This window comes from Mauremys mutica, chromosome 5 (genome assembly GCF_020497125.1).
Source record: "Mauremys mutica isolate MM-2020 ecotype Southern chromosome 5, ASM2049712v1, whole genome shotgun sequence".
NCBI classification, from domain to species: Eukaryota; Metazoa; Chordata; order Testudines; family Geoemydidae; genus Mauremys; species Mauremys mutica.
In genome coordinates, this window is record NC_059076.1 from 118,113,084 (window position 1) to 118,140,020 (window position 26,937).

General features: G+C 43.0%; 1 protein-coding gene across 1 annotated transcript in view; it reads right to left on the reverse strand.

Annotated features, from left to right (window-relative positions):
• Positions 1-26,937, reverse strand: part of EVC2 (EvC ciliary complex subunit 2) — a 157,833-nt gene that overhangs the window by 12,813 nt on the left and 118,083 nt on the right. Inside the window, exons 17-19 of the mRNA XM_045017520.1 lie at positions 15,617-15,844; positions 9,812-10,023; positions 6,941-7,028 (exon numbers count right to left, since the gene is read on the reverse strand). Of these exons, the coding sequence (XP_044873455.1) occupies positions 6,941-7,028; positions 9,812-10,023; positions 15,617-15,844 (528 nt within the window). The remainder of the gene's footprint in view (positions 1-6,940; positions 7,029-9,811; positions 10,024-15,616; positions 15,845-26,937) is intronic.

Below are 26,937 nucleotides of genomic sequence, written 5' to 3' on the forward strand. Positions count from 1 at the left end.
TTGGACGTAGACTTTTTTCACACACTCTGCCTCTTAACTTTCTGTATCAAGGGTCATTTGGATTGAAGCAAAACATGTGCTGGTATTTTAATACAGCAGTATTCAGTTACAGCTGTCAAGAGCAAAGTGTCAAAATTCTGTCAAATGCAAGGAGAGTGACACCCACTAAAGAGGTGCACATAGTATATACCTGGTTAAAGAAGTGTTGATGCCACACAGATGCCCTGAGCCACCTCTTTCAACTAAGTGGGAACAATGAATGTGTGAGAGGGAAGTAGGGTGGGTGTGCTAAGCTGGTATTGCTGGTCAGGGAGCGTAAAGGCCTTGACTACTCTTGTTGCTCGTATATCCTGATAGGTGTTCAGATGCCACAGTGGATACCATACTAGATTCCCCTCCATATCACAGTGGGCCTGTAGACGAGAGATTCTGATGTTTCGATAGGGGCCAGACAGAGGCACCCAGTTTCCACCTTACTGGGTGCCCCACTCTGGTGGGGTTCTCTCTCTGGGGGCTGCAGATCTGCTGACCCATGCCAGCATGCAGCTGTAACCCACATTAGTGTAGATCCCTGTCCCTGTCACAAGGTGGTTGGCCCATGTGATTAAATTAGGTCCAGCTGCCCTGTGCCAGAGCAAGTAGTCCCAGCTGAGCCAATTAAGGGGGCAGGGCTGCACCGGCTATAAAGAGTCTGAGGCTATGGCTACATTAGCGCTTCAAAGCGCTGCTGCGGCAGCGCTCCCGCGGCAGCGCTTTGAAGCGCTAAGTGTAGTCAAAGCCCCAGCGCTGGGAGAAAGCTCTCCCAGCGCTGTCCGTACTCCAGCTCCCTGTGGGGAATAACGGACAGCGCTGGGAGCCGCGCTCCCAGCGCTGGGGCTTTGACTACACTGGCGCTTTGTAGCGCCACAATTTGCAGCGCTGCAGAGGGTGTTTTTTCACACCCTGCTGCAGCGCTGCAAATTTGCAAGTGTAGCCATACCCTGAGGGAGTTCATGAGGACAGAGCTAGGATGAGGACTGCAGCAGTAGAAGATTTCCTGCAGTGGTCCCTGAAGAATGGAGTTGGCTGCTCAGACAGCACCTCAGAGAGGAGGTGGCATGGAAGATTTGTTTTGTGTTTGTTTTTTGGGGGAACTTTGTAAATAAAGAAACCAGACCCCAGGAAAGCCTGTGATTGATTGAGAAAGACTGTGTGGGATTTAAGGAACCTTGAAGAAGGGGAAAGTAGGGGTGGGGACACTGCAGAGGCATGCGTGGTCAAGAAGGGGTGCTTGGGTGGCAGCCATTCTGTTACAGTCCCCTTTGAGTGGCTGGATCACATAAAAAGTTTGAACTAGTGGACCTGGTCCACAAGCAGTCCAGGCTCATGCTGTTACATGGAGAGGTACAGAGTTAAATCCCAAGTGGGGGTCTTATTCAGGGTTGCCAGGTGTCCAGTTTTCAACCGGAACACCTGGTCAAAAAGGGACCCTCCCCAGCCCAGTGAAAATGAGTGAGTGAGTGAGTGTGGGGGAGAGCAAGCGATGGAGGGAGGGGGGATGGAGTGAGTAATAATTGGAGATATACCAGTCTCCTAGAACTGGAAGGGACCTTGAAAGGTCATCGAGTCCAGCCCCCTGCCTTCACTAGCAGGACCAATTTTTGCCCCAGATCCCTAAGTGGCCTCCTCAAGGATTGAACTCACAACCCTGGGTTTAGCAGGCCAATGCTCAAACCACTGAGCTATCCCTCCTCCCTCGGGTGGGGCCTCGGAGAAGGGGCGGGGCAAGGGTATTCGGTTTTGTGCAATTAGAAAGTTGGCAACCCGAGGCAGAAGGGATCACCGTGATTATCTAGTTTGACCTCCTGCACATTGCAGGACACAGAACCTTGATCACCCACTTCTGTAACAGCCTTATAACCTCTGGCTCAGTTACTGAAGTTCTAAAATCTTGATTTAAAGACTTCAATTCGCAGAGATCCACCATTTACACTAGTTTAAACCTGCAAGTGACCCATGCCCCATGCTGCAGAGGAAGGCTGACTCTTGCAAAGCTTGGTTGAAAACTGCAATATTTTGAAATAAATTCACTGCAGTTGATAGGACATACTCAATGCTCTATGCACCACTCAAAGGCTGTGATAGGCTGCATAAAGTCCTCTGGCCTTCCAAGATGGGTGAATTCAATGCTATATGAGTACTATACAGTAGCAGATACTATACAACTGTATCAGACAACACCAGAGGTTTCTTGCATCAGCAGCATCTGAGTTTGTGTTTCTTGAATTCGGTCAAAACAATCAATAATGTAAAACTGTAATTTAAAACAGCAGAACTACTGTACAGACATCACAATGATTTGGACTGAGTAACACATGTTGAAACAACTAATGCAAAATCAATTAGCTCTGTCCATGCTGTGATTTCACATTTGCTTTGCCCTTTTCACATGAATGTATTCCTGCATCATCTGTTGTATCTACAAACAACAACTAGAGTACCTGGGATTATAACTGTGTGCTTACTTAAAACTAACCTCTCTATGAGCAGCAAAAGATCCTGAGCTCAGCGTAACTCAAACAAACCTTTCATTGACTTACATGGGAAATCTTTCTAAATAGGAACACTAGAGCCAAACCATTGAAACGTAGCAGTCTATGTTAGGCACCTGAATAAGTGGCCTGCTTTTTCAAAGCTGCTAAGCACCTGGAGTGCCCATTTAGTTCAGTGGGAGATCTGTCCACTTATGGCAGTGTTGAAAATTTGCCCAATGGGGAAAATTCCATTTAAAGTTAAGAGGAAAATGGATGACTCGAGCCTAACACTTGCCATTCTAATCTATATTCTATACATTGTAAATCACAGATTTTATATGGTTTCCAACACTATTGCTTTGCTTTCTATAATACACAGGATTAAACACAAAGAGATTAGGAACATGCTACACTATGCATTTTATTAATAGATTATTCATGCTACAAGGCCCATCTTTCTTCTCAGGCATATGGCAAGTAGGCAGGCTGAGAGTTAGTGGGTTTTTACTATAATAGCTGCTGTGGCATGGGATTTTATACAGCATCTGTAGGGCTGTAGCTGCACATTTATTGTAGAAACTGGATAACGCAAGCATGCCCAAAGCAAAGGACAGCTCCTTGCTTATGTTATATATAACCAAATTAAAAAAAATTATACAGGAAAGGCGGATTTATATTGAACACGTTGAAACTAAGTTGTCCAGGGAATTGGATGTACAAAACATGAAGCTCAATTCTCCAAGCATATGCTATATAGAGTACCTGATTTTCAATTATAGTAAAGTAATGGAAGTGCTGTAAATTCTCTCTGATCTCAAATGTCTCCATCTTACTAAACTGGTAAATATCCAGAGTCACTCTGTTCACTTGCTAGAGCGCTAAGTCTGAGGAAACCACAAGATACATACAAGCAAGGTTATCCATCTGCTGAACCATGCTTTGAAACTTCCACTTAGAAAAAATCATACTATGTTCTTTCCAAGTTGCTTTATAAATGCATCTGTGCTGCTTGTTAGAAACCCAGCAAAACTCATTACAGGAAGGCAATACCTTCTAGCTGGCTGCACTGTCCATCTACTTTCTGATGATGTGAGATTTCTGGAGCAGCATCACAAAGAGTATCAGAGAGCTCCAAAAATTCTTATCATCCCTCTGTGGTAACTAGCAGAGAAGAGCCATGTTCTCTCCCCTTCCATTCAATCAGAGAATTAGTTACTGCTAAGCTACAGGACTCCTAATTCCTGTGGTCACTAGGGTTATGAAATGTCTCTATTTGCTTTTGGACCTCCTTTCCAGTTCATACAGACCCCAAAAGAATGACACCAACTTTCGTCTGAAACATGTGGAAAACTCCTTTAAAAACTAACACAAGGACAAAATCGATTTGGGGAAAAGGTTCCCATTGAAATGAATGAGAATCAGCAATGGTAGTCGTTTCTCCACCTTTCATCATGCATTAGGTGAATGCACCAACCATTGGCTCTTTAAATGCCACATAATCTGAATAAAAACACACAATCAGCGATACAGATGCCTGGAGCTGTAGAGGAGATAGTGTTTATCCAAACTCTGATCCTTCCAGACAACAGCAACCAAGGAACAACCTCTCTGAACATCCTAAAGCATTCCCTATAACAGGGAACATTTCAGGATAAGTACTCTTCTGTAACTGAGCTGTGGAATTGAGGAGCTGGCTTGTTTTGTGCATCCTCTAACTATGCTTACCCATGTATGCTCGGTAACATGGCAAGCTAACACCAAGACTGAGACCCTATTGTACTATACATCCTCTGGTTTTAGTGTTCTTGATCCACAAATGAGTCGTTTCCCGAGACCACTTAATTGCTATAACTACATGATGGTAAATTTGAGGCTCCAAACTATTCTCCTAATTAGTCTAAGTGTTTATCAGAAAATAGCACATTTAAATGTCTTGTAATTCAACCAAGAGACGGTATTGGGAGTGCTAATAGTGGAACAGTGGACCTATGCTGTTTAAAGCCTGCACTCTGTTCATAATTTGCAGCAACACCATATGATGCAGAATAAATATAAAATGAGAAGTTGGAAAAAATTAGCATGAAAAGAGTTCACCAAATGATGAAGGCACATGACAAATGCTCTAAAGCATGAAATCAGTGAAGTTCACATATATTTAAAAATACTTGCAATTTTATACCTGATCTGATGGTTTATTTTCTCCTGATGTTAAATAGGGTTTGGCTTTATCTAACACCTTCCATATTTAAGGTACTGTATTTGAAGCACTATGTTTTTACACAAAACCTTTAACACCAGAACCTATTCTATTAAGAGAGGGGAATGTTGAACAGGACCAAAGATTATCTTCTTGGAAAAGTACCCTGCAATCTTTAATTACCAAGCAGACTGTCACCAGGGATTAGCAGAAAGGGCCTCACTTGAACAAACCATCCAAAGGATGATGCAACTTTCGCTGCCCCTTAAAATGTAGCTTCTTGTTGTTGTCAAAAGAATTTTGTTAAATCTTGTACAGTTCCACGACTAAATAATTTATTAAAAAAAAGTTGGAAAGTCTCTTAGAGGTATTGTGCAAATTACATAAAAAGGTTATGAGCATGTACAGAATTTACAGATTTACAAATTTAGAACTAAGCTTAAAAGTTACCATCTCATGAATATTTATAATGTTGTGGGAAATAATCTACAAAAGCGTGCAGCGGAAATTTTTTCTCTGGCTGCAAGCTTTTATTCCTATCACTTGCACAAATAGAGTCCTGACAAAATGTTGTGAACTCTGTGTGCAGTAAGCTGTGGAGATGGAAATATAATGGGAGGGAATTTATGGATGAAATAGAATTCAGTGATTACTGGCAGCCATGTCTGCTTTCCGTATGTCAAACTGTCAAAGCCAACATGCTGCGGAGATGGTTTGATAAAATGTTTTAGAGAAAGGAAAGCAAAGAAGAAAATCAAAGGGAATTAAAAAGTCTGAATTTAAAACTAATAGGTTGATAATTCTGGTCATGACAACTTCGACAACTTTTATCATATGCGATGAACACAAATATACAGCAGAATAATGAGCTTTAAAACAGACTAAGACTTTGTCTACACCAGAACTTTTACTGGTTAATTTTTTTGTTGGTCGGGGTGTGAAAAACACACGAGCCTGACAGACATAAGTTTCACCGCCAAAAGCATCAGTGTGGACAGTGCTATGTTGGTGGGAGAGCATCTCCCGCAGACATAGCTACCACCACTTGTTGGGGGTGGTTTAATTATGCCAACGGGAGAGCTCTCTCCCCTCGACATAAAGCAGCTATACGGGTCAGCTGTGCTACTGGAAGGTCTGTAGTGTAGACATAGTCAAAGACATACAGAACAACCCAGTCAAAAAAACAGACAGGTTATCTGGTATGTTGTCATCACCATAACAAAGTTTATCCATTGCTAAGTAATCAACAGTTGATATACTATTCTGTTAAATCACAGATGAAGGGGACAATATAACGTGCATCATGGTGGTGAATACGTGACTTACGTCGCAAAGAACTATAAGGAAAAAGATAGCAAGTCTTTCTTGGAGGAAAAATTTGGAGGGGCGATAATATGGCTGAGACTTTACGTATTTGAATGTGGATTATGAAATTTGTTTCTTTAACTCTAAAAATATAATAGTTCAAGGGACATTGCCAAAGTCAGGACTCCTAAAAATACTTCTATTTTGTTAAACTTTTTACTTTCAGGAGCCCATTGTTTTTTTTAAATTGGTTTAAATAATCCGTTGTGTATGTGACAGCTTATGGAGTGAGAGCCCTGGAGGCTGTCTTTTCTGTGGATTAAGGACGACACAGGTAGTAAAACTGCTAAATTTCATAGCACTGCCCAGATGCCTCAGTCATGGCCTGGAGGGAAAACTTGTGAGTGAGAGACAGTAGTTCATTTTTCCATGCCATTTAAGCTTAGACAGCCAACGGGGTGATGAATAATGTTAGCTGAAGAGGTGGTTTTGTGATGTGGCCACTTGTTTATTTCTTCTTAAAGGACTGTGCACGAATAAAAAAGAGAGAGCGAGAGAGAGAGCATGGTGTTTATTAATGTTCAGAATACTGCTGAAGAATATTCACATCAATATATATATGTACATATACATTTTTCAATATAAATATTCTCCATCAGCATCAGAAACCTAAACAGTATTGTTCTAACACATGAAAACCAGAAAGTGAAACTGTCTATACACAAGTAACTCACCAGATAATTTTCACTGTCCAAGCTGAGTGAAATGCAAATTTTATACAAACCTGATACACAATGGAAAGTATTTACTACTGAGCACAGTGTCTACTATTATGATCTCAATGAAATTACTCTTTTTGTTCACTAACTGATTTCCAGATACAGCAGAGATTAAAAAGTGGAAATTCATTCAATTACACCCTTACCTGGCTGTAAAGTGCCAAAAATGTATCCATTTCTATATTCTCCAGAAGATCTTCAAGCACCACATCATTCCATTGCTCTTCTTGTAAGCTGAAGGGAAAGATGAAATTAGTATTATCTTCCTAGGCATAGTATTTCATGTGATAAGAAATCAATGTCCAAAATTCATCCATTCAGAAAATATTTTACTGTCAGATTTTGTTAAAAGCTTTACCACACACCTCTTCAAACAAACTAAGAACACCACACTTCTTCCCCTTTTCTCCAAGAGCCAGACCCTGCAGTGTTACTGTCCAACATATCTGACGACAGCAAAGCATCTCATGTGTTCTGTTGTGGCTGCATAGTCCAATCTACAAGGAGCATAGGAATGAACTAGTGTTGCATGGGAACGAGCAGGCTCCGGCTGAAGACTTGGCATGAAGCTTGGCCCTTTTTTCAATCAGTTTTCACACCTGTCTTTCTCAAAGTATTTACAACCTTTAGCAATAGTTTCTCTCCATTCTAGTCTGTTCTTGGCTATGTCTTCTAAGTCACCTATATTTATGCTGTACGAGTTGAGATTCTATTGAAAATTTTTGTTGACAACTCTTCCTGAGGTTTCTGAGTTTCAGTTTACTATAGAGCAGGGATGGGCAAACTATGGCCCACGGGCCGGATCCGGCCCTTCAGGGGTTTGGATCCGGCCCGCGGGATTACCCCTGGTGGTGCTGCGGGCCTGGCGCTGCTCTCAGAAGCAGCCCCCGGGCCGGGAGGCAAAGGGCTCCATGTGCGCACGCAGAGCCCTCTGCCCCCCCCCCCCCCCACCCAGGGGCCGCAGCACTTCCTGGAGTGGCGTGGGGACAGGGCAGGCATGCAGGGAGCCTGCCCTGGCCCTGGTGTGCGCCACTGCCACCCCGGAGCCACTTTAGGTAAGCGGCACCGGGCTGGAGCTCAAACCCCTCCTGCCCCCCGCCCCCCAACTTCCTGCCCTAAGCCCTCTGCCTGTACCTCGCACCCCTCCTGCACCCAACTCCCTGCCCTGAGCCCCTTTCTGCACTCCTGTGCATTCCAACCACCTGCCCTGAGCTCCCTGCTGCACCCTGCACCCTGTGCACCCCAACTCCCTTCCCTGAGCCCCATCCTGCACTCCGCACCCCTCCTGTACCCCAACCCCCTTCCCTGAGCCCCCTCTTACACTCTGCACCCCTTCTCTGCCCCAATCCTTTGTCCTGAGCCCCTTCCTCCACATCCCGCACTCCACCCGCCCTGCCCCGGCCCTGCATACAATTTCCTCACCCAGATGTGGCCCTCGCCCCAAAAAGTTTGCCCACCCCTGCTATAGAGGATGTTTTTCAGGAGTCTATCAGCACTCATTTTGATATCATGACCTGTCCATGTAAGCTGGGCTTTAATAATCCCTGTAACAATGCTGGTTGGTTTTGCTCTTTCAAGGATGTTAATGTTTGACACTTTGCCTTGCCAGCAGATCTTCAGAACAGAGCAAGGAGAGTGACATCTTTGAGACTCTTATCAGAGCCTGTACACCAACCATGAACAGCACAGGGGGAATATAAGAACAGTTCTGTTCTGATTTGGATGACAATCAAATTTATACCCAGTGAAGACAATCTTCTACTTCTGGGAGACTTTAATGCCGGAGTTGGAGAAGAAATGAGACTTGGAGTGGTGTAATAAAAAACAGAGTCAGAAAAATGAAGAGCAATGGTCTCCAGCCACTCAGCAAGTGTGCAGAGCACGAGTTACAAAACTCAGATCTGAAACATCTTCAACACACGCAGATAGCTGATTCCCCTCTCCCCCTGTGTCCTTTTCAAAACTCACGCACAATACTTACCAGGTTGTGAGTCTTCTCAGGCTAAGAGTTGCTCACTGATAACTGATTATTTTCTTTTTTCAGACTCAAGCCAAAGACATTTTTTTCATCCTTCTGGGTCATTTGGACCTGGGTTGGACACTTTTTGCCTCCACCAACTTTTCAAGCTAGATTGCTCTACTTGCTATTTCTTTAAAGGGCCTGCTGAGAGGTTAGCTTGGACTTCTGTCCAGGGGCTGGAGGGAGGGTAATGACCTACCTACCTACTTATTTTCCCCATTCTTCTGTAGCAAGACATAGAAACATTCCTCTAGATCCCACTGTGGACTGGCCCTTTAACAATTAAAATAGCTCTGGGAATTCACACACACCAGACGGCAAAGGACCCAATCTGAAATTCTTGATCCAGAAGGCAGAGGACATGGCTCCTTTTGAAGCCTGTCAATGCCACTCCTCACAAATCAGTCCAAGTGACATCTACTTAGTAATACAAAGCTCTCTCTCATAGTGCTACATGAAACTCAAGGCATGTGTGTAACTAAAAATGGCCTCTTTCACTAGTACAATTGGTTTATCCTAGCAACACTCATAACAGAAAAGTATATTCAATGTACAGCAAAATGGATGCAGGTGGAATTGAAATTCAAGTGGCTTGCATCTGATTGGAAATATTTTCCCAGAGACTGTGGCTTTCATTCTGTTTTCTTGAGCCTGAGTGAACTGGAACCAACCCTTGTCTTGTGCTTGATAATGTGGGGTATTAGCATTAGCCCGCTGGTTGATCCCAGAAAGACTGATTGTAAGGTAAGGCATTACATTTCAAATACATTTTCACAGTCAACGGATTTATTATTATTGAATGGATATATTGCAATGGTGCCTAGAATCCTCCAGGAGAGTAGGGTGTTCTTCATGAAGATGTAAATCCTTGCCCTGAAGAGTTTATAGAATGAATGTTTAGCTTGCTGGTTCTATATGGTATGTTACATTCTCTGAAGACTGCTTGCAATGACTAAGATATAGAAAGGGGGTCTTACTTAATATCAAAAAGCCTTACCTTTGCTGATGCAGATTTACTAATTGCTTACACTTATTCAATGCCTGACACAGCAGAGCAGACACCTGTCTCTCTGCATTAATTTCCACAACTTCATCTGAAAGTCCCAATCCATCTGGAGTCCATCTCTGCCTATTCAATAGGTGCTGCTGCTGAGCCGTCTCCTTATGTAACATTTCATATTCCAACTTTCTGTCAAGTTCTTCAATCTCCTAGAGTTTGAAAATGTACAATGATAAGAACAATTCACCTTGGAAGAACAATTTTCATTTGGAGTTAAGAAAAAGATGGTATCATTGGTTTGCAATATTACTTTATTCTGTTCTCATTCTTTCCAATTGCTTGTGATCACTACACTTTCCAGTTCATTGTGAGAGCTTCACTAAACATGACTAGTATGCAATGTGCATCCGAACAATGCTTCAAGATACCAGTAAACTGTTGCTGTGCTAAAGGGCAATACTATCTGAAACCTTCCAACGTAGGAGACACTTGGAATGTATAATATCCATATGACTCAGATTGAAACGTCAGACAGCTACCTCATTTATAAGCAGGGTAAAGTTACTGAAACACAACATGAGAAACTCATTGTCATAAACAGTTAGTTAAGGGTTAAGGTCTCTTTTACCTGCAAAGGGTTAAAAAGCAGTACCTGAGGAACAACTGACCAGAGGACCAATCAGGGACAAGATAATTTCAAATCTCTGTGGAGGGAAGTTTTTTTTTTGTGTTCTTTGTTTTGAGTTGAGTCTCTCTTGGGAGTTAAGGGAGTCCAGTCATCTTAATCAAGTCCTCCCAGGTTTCTGCAGTACTTTTCATCTATTCAGTCTAGTGAGTATTAGAAAGGCGTACTAGTATTATAAGTTTATTTCTACATTTGCAATTGTGTGTTTGCTGAAGGAAATTCTTTATTTCTATTGCTGTTACTTTGCTTTTACTGAGAAAGAAAGGGGGAGGGGGAATTCTCTCCAGGTTTATAGGTTAGACTCTGTGTATTGTTCCATCCTGGTATTACAGAGATACTGTACTTTCTTTTTGTTCTTTTAATAAATTCTTTTCTTTTCTTTGGACTTGGTTAATTCCTTCTCGTGTGGAAATTCAGGGGAAGGGGAGGGGGGAAGAGTGAGTTCCTCCTGGGTTTGATTCACGGAGTTGAACCGGTGTGTATCTCTCCGGAGTAGGCTAGGAGAGAGAGGGAGGGGGGAAGTGGGCTGCTTCCCTTTGTGTTGAGATTCAGGGAGACTGAATCTGTGTTCCCCAGGGAGAGTTTTGGGGGAACAGGCAGTGTGTTATCCACTTTAAACGTAACTGGTGGCAGCAGGACCAGATCTAGACTAGGATTAGTTTAGAGGAGCTCATGCAGGTCCCCATCTTGGAACCCAAAAGCTCCAAGTGGGGGAGAAAACCTATGACACTCATGCAGACGATTTTTAGTTATACTAAATCAACTACTAATACTAAAAAGGTTTCAAATTGGAAAATATTGACTACTACTCAACATAATAAAATCAGAGTAACAAAACAATAGCTCCACAGTCAAACAAGAACCCTTCCTAGAAATTGTTTAGGAGGCCTCGCTTAATAGTGTCATTTTAAAAATCCTTGTCTTAACTGCATAATTAATATGACAGACAGGATAGCTGTGTGGTTAAGCCATTAGACTAGGACTAAGGACATGGGGTTCAGTTCCTAGTTCTGCCACAGACTTCCTTTCTCACCATGCCCAAGTCACTTAAGATCTCTGTGCCTTTGTTACCCATCTGTAAAGTAGGGAAGATACCTGACACCTGGTAAAATTACTGGTTTCAGAGTAGCAGCCGTGTTATTCTATATCCGCAAAAAGAACAGGAGTACTTGTGGCACCTTAGAGACTAACACGTTTATTTGAGCTTCAGCTTTCGTGGGCTACAGCCCACTCAAGCGAGTTCAATGGCAATCAATCAGAACTATGCAGTACAAATATTCAAATTAACATCAAGTTGAGCAAGCCCCTGTTAAAAACATACTGCGTAGTTGGATTCTTTTTATTTACCTTCTTATCTTTAAGGCTTTAGGGTTCACATGAGGAGAGGTGACACACACATTCCTGTACACCACTCTCTCACACAGGGGTGACCAACCGACCCACCCCTCCCTGCCCGGCACTCTCCACCCTCCATGCCTGGCTGGGCCTCGGGGATGGACCATCTGTCCTGGTACCTGGTGCCACATCTTCCCAAGGCAGCATGTGGGGAGACATGCAGGGTCACATGCCTCCCATCCCCAGATTTCTGCCAGGGTTCACACCAGAATGTGGCCAGCAGCAGCCTTTCAGCACTGTGCAGGAGGGAAGGACAGGAGCTGCTTCCAGCCTCAGGATGGGAGGAGATGGGGAAGGGATGACCTGGCCCGTGTCTTTGCAGAGCTCACCTCTTCTCCCTCACTCTCCCTTCTGTGTGGCTGGAAGCAGCTTGTCTCTTCCTGCCCGCACAGTGTCGAAAGGCAGTTAACACTTCCAGGCTGCTGCTGACCACCGATGTAACCCAGCTGCCTACATCTACAGCCTGGGTAGGAAGGAGTTAAGCCCTAAGGATGCATTGTGCATCAGGGCCCAGGGAACCTGACTGCAGGGGCTTCAGCAAACTGCAGACAGAGAGGTGACTCAGCAGGGGAGAGTGCCTAGGGGACTGAGCAGTCCTGCACTCCCTGGGGGCAGGACCCAGGGCGGGGTGTGTGTGTGTGTGTGTGTGTGTGTGTGTGTGTGTGTGTGTGTGTGTATGAGTGTCTGTGAGAGAAGAGGGTACTAATCCCCTGCCCCGGGGGCTGCTGTGCACACACACACACACACACACACACCTCTGCCATTCCAGAGTTTAGCTGAGGGGCAGAGAGGCTTCCCCGTGCCAGCGCCATGCGGGGCTTTGGCACATGCAGGGCTTGGCTCCTCCTGGCCAGTGCCCCAGGCTGGATGGTCTTGGGCTTTCCCAGGGTGCCGGCCCAGCCAGAGTCAGTGGGGGAAGGAAGGAGCCTGCCAGTGAGCTGAGTGCTCTGACCAGGACTAGCTCTCTGCACAGCGCTGCGAGTGGGACTTGCTCCATTGGGGGGGGGCAGCGGGGCTGGGGGGGTGGCGTGGCGAAGGAGCAAAGCAGGGAGAGGGCTGCGAGAGGGGGAGCACGTAAAGGGCTGATGAGTGGGTAGCAGAGGCAAGGTAATCGGCAGCCGCCTTGCGCCTGCCCACATTCACCCGCCGCTGCAGTGCGCAACCAGTGCCGGCCAGTGGGCTGCAATGGCGGACCAGCAGGGGGAACGGCCGGCTCTCCGCATCTTTGCCTCAACACCAGCCTTGCACACCCACTCCCATTGTCGGCTACTGGACACCTCCCCCCCACCCACACCACTGGTGGGTGGGAGGCTGGTGAGCAGGGATCTGGCCAGCACTGATCGGGGGGGAGGGGACAGAAAGTATGGGACAATTTGCCCGTTTTTAAGAAAAAGTCAGGACGTCTGCAAGAGGACTTAAATAAAGGACTGTCCCTTTAAAAACAGGATGTCTAGTCACCCTGTCTATGTTCAGCACTTAATACAATGGGGCCCTATGCACATCCATAACACAAATAACAATAAATGCAGACTAACTGGTAGTGCCAGAAATAAAAACATGCTATTAGTAGAGAGATTAATGAAGTTAACATGCAGTTAATCATTCATTTGTTCTACTGAATGGTTACATCAAATGAGTTACAAGCTATCATCTGATGAGGTGTTAGTGGTTTTTAATTAACAGGTTTCCAAGACTGTAAAAAAATGTAGCAACAGGCAGGGAAGTTTATTCAGCAGGAGACAGTCTACATCGGGGTGGCCAACCTGTGTCTCCGAAGCCACATGCGGCTCTTCAGAAGTTAATATGTGGCTCCTTATATAGGCACCGACTCTGGGGCTGGAGCTACAGGTGCCAACTTTCCAATGTGCTGGGGGGTGCTCACTGCTCAACCCCAGGCTCTGCCACAGGCCCTGCCCCCACTCCACCCATTCCCGCCCCCTCCTCTGAGCCTGCAGTGCCCTCACTCCTCCTCCCCCCCCCAGCCTCCTGCACCCCACGAAACAGCTGATCGGGAGGTGCAGGGAGGGAGGGGGAGGTGCTGATTGGCGGGGCTGCCGGTGGGCGGGAGGCGCTGGGAGTGGGTTAGGGGGGAGATGGTGGGGGGCTGCTAACGTATTACTGTGGCTCTTTGGCAATGTACATTGGTAAATTCTGGCTCCTTCTCAGGCTCAGGTTGGCCACCTCTGGTCTATATAAACCAAGCAAAACAGGTAGCATAAGCACAAATAGTAACAAACAGAAACTTCTCCAATCTAGAGCTCAACCCAGCCCTCACAATCTGGATAAGAAACCCTACATACTCACTCTCTCTCTCTCCTGTGTCTCCAGCAGCCCTATTTATACCCCTTCCTCTGAACACCTGTGCAAGTGCTGGAGTATTAGCAACTTGGTAGTGTCTCAGCATACTGGTTCACTGTTGTAATTATTGTATCGTTTGTATTTTTGCAGTGCCTAGGAGTCCTGGTCAAGGATGAGGACCCCATTGTGCTAGGTGTTGTACAAACACAGAACAAAAAGGAGGCCTCTACTCCACAGAGTTTACAATACAAGTATAACATAAGAGACAGAGGGACACAGACAGACCGATGGAGAAGTACAAGGAATCAATGAAATATCATTGGTCAGCATGACAGGCAGTGGTCTCAGCACAACAGTGGCCTAACTGTTGTCAAGTTTTTTTTGTAGGCATCACAGCTAAGATTTCAAAACAGGCACTAAATCAAAATGAAATTACTTTTAATGCTTTAATGAGCATTGATCTTATTTCTCTTGTCACTGTAAATAGCTATTTTAGGTTTAATACAACGTTTCATTAAACAAACTCAGAACAGCATATTTAAACTAACATATTGTCACTTTAAGAAAGGCTCTCCAGAGTGGACAGTATTAAATTTTAAATAGGAGTTTTCACAGTGGTATCTGTCTAATGATGCCCTCTAGCAAAAAGGTTTAACTTTTAAAAACCTATTCTGTTTGTTCTGCTTCAGTGCTCTGCCAAATCCCACTTTGATAGTCACAAACACACACACACTTCCCTATGACTATATAGCATCGAACTAAAAAAAACCAACAGGATTCTGAAACTGCCAAATTTGTAAAAAAATTGACAAAAGGAAGCAAAAGTTTTTTCTGAAGATTTTGTTATTTAAACTGTGTGCACATGCACAACGGGAGAGAGAGAGAGACAGAGAGAGAGAGAGACGGTATACACTCTGTGTGCACAATAACTCAAGCTTATCACATGACCGGGCAATTTATCACATAGGTCTCACTACCATAAATGTGACAAATTTTGCAAGTTGATCATGAAAATTATTTACTAGTCTTCACTCAGAGTTACTCCCCTGCCCTTTACTGTTTGACCAAGATAATGAAATATTAGTTAGTTACCTGTTAAAAATATTACTTCATCTTATCAAGAGAGGCTGTGATATCAATTGGGGCCTATTGGTGCTACCGTAATACTACTAATAATAAATAATATCTTTCTAGCTATAATATTCTTATCTTCTGTTTAAACAGTACTATAACTTTCTATCTGTATTTCTTTCACAGAAAGATTTCATATAAATGCACACACACCCCCTGCCAAGACTATAGAAATAATGGGTCAAATTTTCAGCTAGTATAAATCAACCTAGTTTGATTGCAGTCAATGAAGCTACACCGGCTGATGATCTGGCCCATGAAGAGTTTACCCTTCTCAGCACTTTGTTACTTACAGGATTATGTGCCTCTAAAATTTGGGTACACTCTGATTCCGATAGTATTTTTGACGTGCTCAATTCTTCCAGAAGCAAAGCTTGTACACTTATGATAGCGGTGTAAATCTCCAATGTTTTGGACTTCTTATCAGTCTTTTGGAACTGTAAAGCCGCAATGGACTCTCCAAGTTTATTCTCCCGAGAATGCAACTGATTCTCCTTTTCAAGCAGCAACTCATTATGGACCTAGAAAATAATGAAACACCAAATGTAATAAGATTAACAAAGACCTGATATATATATATATATATATATATATATATATATATATATATATATATATATATATATATATATATATATATATATATAATTATTTGGCTGCCACACGATTGACATAATATTCAAGGAAATTATCCGGCGTGGGGTGAAGAGGAGGAGAGAGAAAAAGAACAGTCATTGCTTGTACATTACTCAACACATAAAACTATTAATTTTATTTAAAATATTTGTTTTCTTTAAAACAAAATTCAGATTTCTTAGCTACAGTGGTCATATACATAAGCTTGCCTTAGATAATATTGCCTCAGAATTTCATGTAAGCCCCACAATTCACTATACTTGGCGAAAAACTGCATATGCTGAAATATCATTATCTAAAGTAAGTGACAACTTTTTAAGTGCATTACTATCGTTGCAGAACCTTGACACTTTTACTGTTTCTATTACTGTGTAGGACAGCCCCCTGTGCTCTCCCTGTCTTTTTGTCCCATCCATGGCTGTCTCTTGTCTTAAGTTTAAACCATAGGCTTTCTTGGGAAGGGACTGTGTTTTAGTTTAGCACAACCCTGGCCTCCCAGTGCTAATGCAGTACAAATAATAAAAACTAGTATCTATTGCAGAATGGGAGACTCATAGGAGACATTTCAAAAACTTTAATATGTTTTGGATGAATTTATTGCCACCAGTGATTATGGTACCTGGTAGCCACATCTGGAACCTTGAACGTATTTATGTTCATCCCCATGCCTGCATCAGCCGATGTCTGCTTCTTTGCAACACCATGGGGGATGGGATTGTTCAGTTACCTTGACTTGGATTCAGTGCTCAGATGGTTACTTCTCTCCTATTTCTGCCTTACTTGAGACTGAAAAATCTCTGTGTATGTCACAGTACAGATAATAGGGAAAAAAGATCCAATGCCTAGCAGATAAAAGTGTCAGAGGAGGTTTTTTTCATCTACCACTGGAGGTGTTCAGAAAATACCCATGTTTAGTAGTAGTTCTGGGTATTGTGTGTGAGACAGTGATCTTGTGGATAAAGCACAGGGAATCAAGAGATCTGAATTGTAGACCAATTTTTTCCACACAATCTTCCTTTATGGTTTTGAGCAATTCACAAGGGCACAAATTTTCAAAATTGTCCACTAACTTTTGGTGCTTAGGTTTTCAGAAGCACAACATTAGATATGCAGGCCTTGATTTTCATAGCTGCCAAAAAAATCAATTGAAGTCAGTGGGATCTCAACACCTCCAAAATCAGGAGCTTGGTATCTTAAATCAGGAACCCAAAACTTGAGGCATTTCAAATTAACAGACACTTGAATATTTGGGCCTTAATCTCTCTATGCATGTTCACTTAGTTGTAAAACAGGAATAATACATTCCTAATCCATTGAGTTAATTATTATTATAATCCAAGGATTTAATTAATACTTTCCTAATCCAATGAGTTTTTTTATCATCATCACCACCACCACCACCATCACTATCATCATCCAAGGACATAAATTATTGCTTCTGAACTGCTCTGAGATTCTCGGATGTAAGGCATCATACAAGTTTCAGGTTATAAAATATTAAAGTTATTATATATCAAAGGAGTTGTGTTTAAAGTTAGTTAATTAATTCCAAGGTGTTTCAAATTAATATAAATCCTTCCTTCTCTCCAATAAGACATTTTGTTGGATTGTCTCCTTGTGGTGAGCCCACCACTCCTGTTAATGGTAATGGGAATTATGTGTTAACATGTGAAGGAGTCTATGGGCCTGATGCTCAACTGGAGTACACTGGAATAGCCTGAAGCCTAGACTGAAGTCAATAATTACAATTTACACCACCTGAGGATCTGGCTCTGTATCCCTAGTTATCTCTGCACTATGAACAGAGACAATGCATAGTTATTCTCAAACTTCATAACCATATCACCTGTCTACTTATGCTAATCAGAATTATATGAAATAATATATTAACCCCATTCATTACCTTTTAAGAATAATTTAGCGGACTGTCACAAGGTTTTTCAGAGCCCTAAAATGACACTCAGGTAATGTGATGCACATGAATTTTTCTCTGGCATTATTACTGACAAGACTGCTGTCGAGAGTGGATTGCATATCATTCAAATTTTGTTATCCAATATAGAAAGCTAAATTCAAAATGTGATTTGCAACCAAATCTTATTCAAGAGGATTCACATGACATTATCTAAAATTTCCATTGAATTATATGGGATGTCCTTGAACACCAGAGGAAGAAAGTTATCTGCAGAAAATTCTTCTGGCCATCATCGACTAAGCCTAGCAGTACAAAGCATAGGTGTGGACTCTCTGGATGCTCCAGGGCTGGAGCACCCATGGGGAAAAAATGGTGAGTGCTGAGCACCCTCTGGCAACCCCCTTATCAGCTCACCCCCACACAGCACCTCCCGCCCATTGGCGGGCCCCACAGATCAGCACCTCTCCCTCCCTCCCCCTGCTTCCTGCCCAACACAATCAGCTGTTTCATGGCATGCAAGAGGCTCTGGGCGGGAGTGGGAAGGAGCGAGGATGCGGTGCGCTCAGGGGAGGGGGCAGAACTGGGCAGGAGAGGCGGAGATGGGTGGGAAGAGGTGGGGCCTTGGGGGAAGGGGTGGAGTGGGGGCAGGGCCTGGGGCAGAGCCAGGGGTGGAGTACCCCCTGGCACTTTGGAAAGTCAGCCCCTGTGGTACAAAGCCCTACTAAAGAGGCAAGGTGCATGCAACCGGTACATTCTAGATATTACTAGAATAATTCTGCCTTAACAGACAGAAAACGTATCTTAACCCTATTGTTATTCAATATAAATCTCTTTCTTAAAACAATAAAACAAAGCAAACATGGGGGAAATATCCGGAAAATAAGAAATTGTCCCTTCCTTCCGCACAGAACCTGTAGATTCTGCAGCCCTCAGCTGGCAGCCCTGAAATGAAAAGAAGGCTTTAAGTAAATGCTGCTTTCATAATTTCACAATATTGTGAAATTTATGAGGGCCTCAATTTTGATGGTCACGTGGGACGACATATAAATTCTGGTTCTAGACTATCAGGGAAGTTTACTTTGAAATAAACTGACTGGCTGTGGTGATTCAGTGTTGTCAATTTCCATGGTTTTATTGTGAGTCTTGTGATTGCTGATGTTTTTCATTAAAGACCCAGCTCCTGGAATCCATTGATTACATAGGAATCTCAGTTTTCATTAAAATAATACAATTTTAAATCCTTATGGTTGTGGAGAAAAGCTTGAAAAATTTGCCAGAAGGAAAACAAAAAGAATGCAGCATTTATTATTTTTAAAAATTGAATGATTTTGGGGCCCAGCTCATGGTTTTTGAATGCATGGAGTTGGTACTGTTTTGTCTTTGCTTATGCCCTGTATTCAGTTTACCACATTTTTCCGTGACAGGAATAAAGAAGAGTTGTTTCATGATCATCTTTTCCCAACTGTGCAGTCAATACATTCTCTGTACCTGTATGCATCTCAAGAAGATCAGACAGTTTTGCAAAGGGGCAGCTGGAGTGCGTCAGATGTTTAGAATGCTGCAGACAGCTCAACATGTGGGGGAAATTGCCAACCTGCACAAATGCTTCTTTACAATACTGAAACACTTGAAAAAAACAAACCATAACCACAGTAAGTTTCAGTACTGGCAGAGGAAGAAGCAGAGGGAAATGTCCCTTAGAGACCTTAAATACTCCTCTTGTGAAGAAGGAGAGTCCAAAATGAGGTTAAATGGCTCTACTGTCCACTTAGGGTATGTTTACATTGCAGTAAAAGATCATGACTGACCCAAGTGAATTGATTTGGGTTTACTGGGCTATAAAATTGAAGTGTAGATATTTGGACTAGAGACATAGCTGGGCTCTCAGACCCTGCAGGGGGTGGGTCCTACAGATACACTGCAGTTTTTAGCCCCGAAGCCCAAGCCCTGCAAGCCCGAGTCAGCTGACCCAGACTCAGACTCCGTGCCGCAGTTTTTTGTATCACAGTGTAGACAAAGAATCCAGGATGAGACCTGGGCCTTTCCCCTCTAGAAGCGGACTGGACCAGGGTGTTGGGGGAAGTTTTTAGACTTACTTCAGAGAGGCCTTGACCAGTGAGGATAATGCAGTTTACTGAGTCCTACGGGCTGAAAAGCACGGACTTGCCCTTGCAGAGCACGTCAACTGGTGTGGGAGGCCCAACAAAGTAAATCCATATTCTCAGCACTTTCCTCCTGGCAGAGCAAAGGTCTGCAGGCTGGGAACAATAGTGGCAGAGCCCTCCTGTTATGGCTCCTGAGGTCTCCTTACACACGGTGCATGCACTACATGGGCTTGTTTTCTGCTGATCTATTTGACTATCTCCACCATAGGGAGGAAGGGAAGTAGCTCAGCAGCTGCTCTCATTCATTCATCTCATACATGAAGAAGGGTTGGGGGCAGGAAGGGCGAGTGAGTGGGAAGAATACTGCTCACTGCTACCCCCAATACTATCTTGCAAAGCCAGGATGCTAAAGGATAAAGCCGGATTGCTGAATTAATGTTGTTTTTGAATAGCCAGTGGTAGAAAATGGGAGTGAAGGTGGAAGGGGTGTGGGCAAACCTCTGGACAAATCTGAGCTGCCTCTATTATCTGGAGAACAGCCCAAGTATCTCAGTCTGGGCCCAGACATACCAGTTTCTCATTTTTATGTCTCAGTTTGTATAAGGGAGAACTCAAACTACAGAAAAGTCTGTATATGCTTTGCAGAAAGGTAAGAAACCTGTTAAAATGGAATTGAGGCCCTTTGTTCTCTGTGCAATGCTTTCCATTGAAATGCTAATAACGTCACCATTTCTTTCATATCCTCACAATTCAGCAGTTCATGAGCATTCAGAGATGTATACTGCATTCCAGCGGCCCTGATAGGAAATCAAATAAAGATAAAAACTTCCACAGAACATCATGCAAATCAGGATTTTGATTTAGATTATACAAGACAGACAATTCCACCATGAATCAGAAATTTTTTTTAATCATGTCAAAGTGAACTTCCTTTTAAAATTCAGAATGCTATTTCAAGATACTCTTACTTATGAACTAGCTGTGTAAGAAAGGCCAGGTGGCAGGACTGTGCCTTACTTCAATACCGAGGCAAAAAAAAATGAACGTTTTCTTAGCATATGTCTACGCTGCAATCAGAAGTGTGGTTACAGCACACGTAGAGAGCTCTGATGTAATTAGCTCTAATAACAAGAGCAGATAAGCTGCAGCAGCTTGGGTTGGGTATGTACTTGAGCAGTTAGCCTGTGCTGCCACAGTTTCACTGCTATCCATACCCATGCTAGCTAGATCGAAGCTAACTCAGGTGTGTCTACATATGCTGCAGGGGTGGAGTTTAAGGCCAGAAGGGACCACAAGATTGCAGCTCTGCCGGCACAGACTCTTCTCTGCACATAACAATAAGATCCAGCACCTCTTGTATACTCCAGGCTGGAGTGCATTTGTGGCCTTGAGTCTCCATGTGCTGCAGCTGTGCTGACAAGCTCTCCACGCTGATCAAACAGGAAATGAAAATTCAAAAGTTCCCGGGGCTTTAACATGGGAGCAGCTGTTTCCTGTGTACCTGACTGACGTGCAGTGGAGTTGAAAGTGCTCTCCAGAATGGTCACAGTGGAGCACTATGGGACACCTTCTAGAAGCCAATTCATTCGAATTACACAATGCAGTGCCTAAACTATCCCCATGTTGACCCATGGATGTTGAATCAAGTGCAATGCCTCTCGTGGAGGTGGAATACAGAAGTCGATTTTACAGGCCACTTAGGTGGGCGGAAGGGACTTGGTAGTGTAGACACATACATTATTAAATCGACCTAACACATCTTATGGCTGTGGAACTCTTTGCTAGAGGATGTTGTGAAGGTCAAAACTAACAGGGTTCAAAAAAGCACTAGATAAGTTCGTGGAGGATAGGTCAATCAATGGCTATTAGCCAGGATGGGCAGGGATGTTGTCCTTAGCCTCTGTTTGTCAGAAGCTGGGAATGGGAAACAGGGGATGGATCACTTGGTGATTACCTGTTCTGTTCATTCTCTCTGGGGCACCTGGCATTAGCCACTGTTGGAAGACAGGATCTTGGGCTAGATGGACCTTTGGTGTGACCCAGTATGGCAATTCTGATGTTCTTATGTCGACCTAACTTTATAGTGTAGACCCAGGCCCTAGTCTGATCTCCTGTAAAGCACCACCCAGCACCTGCACACTAACCCAACTGAAATGAAACCAGAGTATTACAACTCACAGGAAACTAGAATATTATGTGCCACAGGCAGAGTATAGGAAAGACTAAGATGAACTAGAGGCCGAGGCTCCTGCAATGGCAGGGAAAGAATTATGTGACGTATACTCAGATAATCCTGGCAAGTGACCTGCATCCCTATGCTGAAGAGGAAGGCAAAAAAACCACAACCCCATACCCTACATATGGTGATCAGTTAGACTCCAAGCTTGTGAGCAAGAACCAGCCAGCCAAGTGTCTGAGAAAGAGAATGTTCAGTGCCACCTCAGAGGCCTTGACCTACCCCACAATGTCCCATCTCCAGCTGTGGCCTTCTCCTGATACTTCAGAGGAAGGAGATAAAAGAAATCCTCTCAGAATACATGGGGGTGGGGAGGGGAGGGAGAATCCCTTCCTGACCCCTACTGGTGGCTGGCTGAATCTCTGAAGCATGAGCTTCTGGTTTATAATCTTGTTCCTGAAGTGAGCCCCAGGGCTGTCGAGCCCTGCCCCCTACCATCACAAATAACCCTATCATACAATTACACTCAGAAACGTGTCCAGCTCTCTCTTAAAACTTATTACATTATTTGCCCCTACAAATCCTATTGGGAGAGTGTTCCAGAACCTCACCCTTCTGATGGATAGAAACCTTCTAATATCCAGCCAGAATTTGTTCAAGCCCCGTTTATATGTTTGTTCTTGAGCCAGCATTGTCTTTTAGCTTAAATAGCTCTTCACTCTCTCTGGTATTTACCCCTTTAATGTATGTATAGAGAGCAATCATATCTCACCTCAGGTCTTCTTTTTTGCTAGGCTAAACAAGCCAAGCTCTTCCAATATCCTCTCATAAGATAGGCCCTCCATTCCCCTGATCATCCTAGTAGCTTTTTTCTGAACCTCTTCCAGTTTAAATTAATCTTTCTTGAATATGGGTACCAGAACTGTACATGGTATTCCAAGTGAGGTCTTATCAGTGTCTTGTACAATAACATTAAATACTTCTCTATTGCTACTGGAAATGCCTCATGCATCCTAGGATTGCATTTGCCTTTTTCACAGCTGCATTACATTGGTGGCTCATAGTCATCCTGTGATTGATTCATACACTCAGGTCTCTCTCCTCCATCGCTTCCAACTGATGAGCCCCCCTTGTAGCAGAAATTCTTCCTATTAGATCCTAAGTGCATGACCTTGCACTTTCTACAATTGATCTTGATCCCATTTCTGCAACTCCAGTCTTCAGGGCCACCCAGAACTTCCTATATAATGTCTTGTCCCCATCTGTATTGATGATGCCTCCCACCTTAGTGTCATCAGCAAATTTCATAAGCACACTCCTAATTTGTGTCAAGGTCATTAAAAAATATATCGAATAAGACTAGTCCCAAGACTGACCCTTGAGGAGCTCCTAGTAACTTCCCTCCTGTCTGAATCAGAGTCTCACCTCTGATTACACTGTAGACCTACCTTTAGCCTGAGCATATTGACTTGCAATGAGCTAAGTCTTCTTTGGAAAGGGTGCTGGACAAAGTACTAATGATTTGGGGTGCTTCAATTTTGGGATGCCCAGCTTGAAACAAGAGGCCAAAGGTAAAATCTTGACCCCACTAAAGTCAGTGGGAAAACTCTCAAGTGCAGTTACAGACCAAGAACTGAGACACAGAGAGACATTAAGGGCCAGATTTTTAAAGGTATTTAGGTGCCTAAAGAAGCAGATAGGCACAGTCATACCTTTAAAAGCCTCGCCCTAAGTGACTTGCTCAAGTCATGCAGGAAGCCTGTGGCAGAGCAAGGAACTGAACTGTGGTCTCTCAAGTCCTAAGCCAGCATGCTAACTGATTCTGTTATGCCGTCCATTAAACATATTAGGCCAGTTCCTCAGCTGGTGTGAACAATTGTAGGTCCACTGATGTAGTGGAGCTATGATAATTTATGTAAGTTGAGAATCTGGCCCACTGTTTTCTTCCAGCTTTTATGTACAAGTGCAGGATACTAACCACCAGAATTGATTTTATTTTTGCAATATCTTCAAAATGAGAAAAACATGCTTGAAGCATGATTTGTTTCATATGGTACAACAGCAGTAACATTTGAGGGGTCTCTGGGGGGCAAGGGATGTCTTCAAAGAGGTTTATAGTGCATCTGTAAAAAGCTATGCAAAATTATTATGACAGAAGTATAAACACAATAGGACTAAATGTTTCCCTCTCTTCACAGGAAGCTCACTTTTAGATGTAGGATTTAATGAATTATACATGCATGAAGTCTGGAAGTGAATGAATGAATAATGCATGGATGAATGAGTAAATGACTGATCATCATCAATACAGGTTTCAAACTCATTAAAATAAATAATGAATAGCAAGAAAATACAGCTTGATAGCTCACGTTCACTTTAAAGCTGAGGCAAGGATGTGAGTTTTGATAGTTGTGGAATTCGAAGGGAAAAAAAAGTGACAGTCACTGGCAGAAGTATACACACTTTTGTTGCAACTCAGTATGAGAATCAGATGATTCAACATTGTAAGGTTTTGTGGCTCTCCATCCAATTTAGTATATTATATGAATTAGAAACAAAATAGCCAGAGGAAGTAGAAATTTGGATTCCACTTGCATGTTATTAAGCACCATCCACAATAAGAAACATGTTATTGTATAATGGGGATACACTCAAGTGTGTTCAGCCACTTTTTATTTATGTACTTCAGTGGAAGATGGGTCAAACTCTGAATCCCAAATTAAATAACCCCTGGCCAAAAGCAGAGGACTACTGTAGCACTAGACAGAGTAAACAGGCATATAAAATGCTGGTTCCTACTATAACAATCTAAAGACTTTAAGGTCAGAATGGACCATCATGATCATTTAGTCCAGTGGTTCCCAAACTTTAACAACCTGTGAATCCCTTTCACTAAAATGTCAAGTCTCGTGTACCCCCTCCTAAAAATGAATATTTCCAGAGATTTTCTCCTTTACCCGATATAAATTACAAAAGCAGTGCTTTTGGAAATATAAAATTTGTTTTTATGACATGCTTATTACACACTATTTATTAATTATAATTGCAGTATTTTTATTACATTATGAAAATGGCAACACGCTTCCAAGATCTCACTTTTGTAGCTTGTATCACTTTGAATAAGCCTGTTACTAAGACAAGGCTCCTAGGTTTCATCAAGGAGTATCAGATGTGAAACAGCATGAAGGTATTTAAGAAGCCAACTCAAAGAGTTCCTCCTACACAAGCAATCAGGTCTTGAGAAGTCCAGGAAAACAGTGCATGTTACAACAAAGCTTAAACTTGTTCTTCATAATAATTTTAAAAACAATAATAGCTGTCTATTTAATTTTAAAAACAGCAAAAAATATCCACCTCCCTTTCCATTTCTTATAAGAAGTTTTGAAGTTTAAATCTCCTCAATGTGATAGATATTCTTGCTTTGATCTGCTTAACTCTTGGAAGTCCAGGGGCTCCAGGCTGCTGGCCCCGTGCTGCCCGGGATCCCTAGGGACTGCTCTGTTCACCATTAGGGGATTTTTTTTCCCGAGAATCCCCTGTAACATTTCACAAACCCGAGTTTTGGAACCACTGCTGTAGTCTGACCTCTTGCCCATCGCAGGCCACAGAACCTCACCAACTCACTCCTGTAATAGACCCTAACCTCTAGATGAGCTACTGAAGTCCTCAAATCATGGTTTAAAGACTTCAAGTCACAGAGAATCCACAATTTACAGTAGTTTAAACCTGCAAGTGACCTGTATCCCATGCTGCAGAGGAAGGCGAACCCCCGCCCCCCTAGGGTCTTTGCCAATGTGACCTGGGGGGAAATTCCTTCCCAACCCCATATATGGTGTTCAGTTAGACCCTGAGCATGTGGGCAAGACTTACCAGCCAGACACCTGGGAAAGAATTCTCTGTAGTAACTCAGAGCCCACCCCATCTAGTGTCCCATCACTGGCTGTTGGAGAGAGTTGCTGTTAGCAGTCACAGATCAGCTAATGCCATTGTCGGCAGTTTCAGCATACCATCTCCTCCATAAACTTATCAAGCTCAGTCTTGAACCAAGTTAGTTTTTTTGCTCCCACTGCTCCCCTTGGAAGGCTGTCCCAGAACTTCACTCCTCTGATGAAAAAAGAATGAGGAGTACTTGTGGCACTTTAGAGACTAACAAATTTATTTGGGCATAAGCTTTCGTGGGCTAAAACCCACTTCATCAGATGCATGTAGTGGAAAATACAGTAGGAATATATAGATATAGATATACACATACATACACACACACACACAGAGAACATGTAAAGATGGGGGTTGCCATACCAACTCTAACGAGACAAATCAATTAAGGTGGACTATTATCAGCAGGAGAAAAAAAAACAGGACAGCCTATTTCAAACAGTTGACAAGAAGGTGTGAGTAACAGTAGGGGGGGCAATCAGCATGGGGAAATTTACACTCAATTACAGACCTAAAACTGGCCATTCTTCAACAAAAAAACTTCAAAAACAGACTCCAGTGAGAAACTGTGGAACTGGAATTAATTTGCAGACTGGACACCATCAAATTAGGCTTGAATAAAGACTGGGAATGGACGGGTCATTACACAAACTAAAAACTATTTCTCCATGCTAATTTTCCCCCTACTGCTACTCACACCTTCTTGTCAACTGTTTGAAATGGGCCATCCTGATTATCACTACAAACTTTTTTTTTCTCCTGCTGATAATAGCCCATCTTAACTGATTTATCTTGTTATAGTTGGTATGGCAACCCCCATCTTAAATGTTCTCTGTGTGTGTGTAT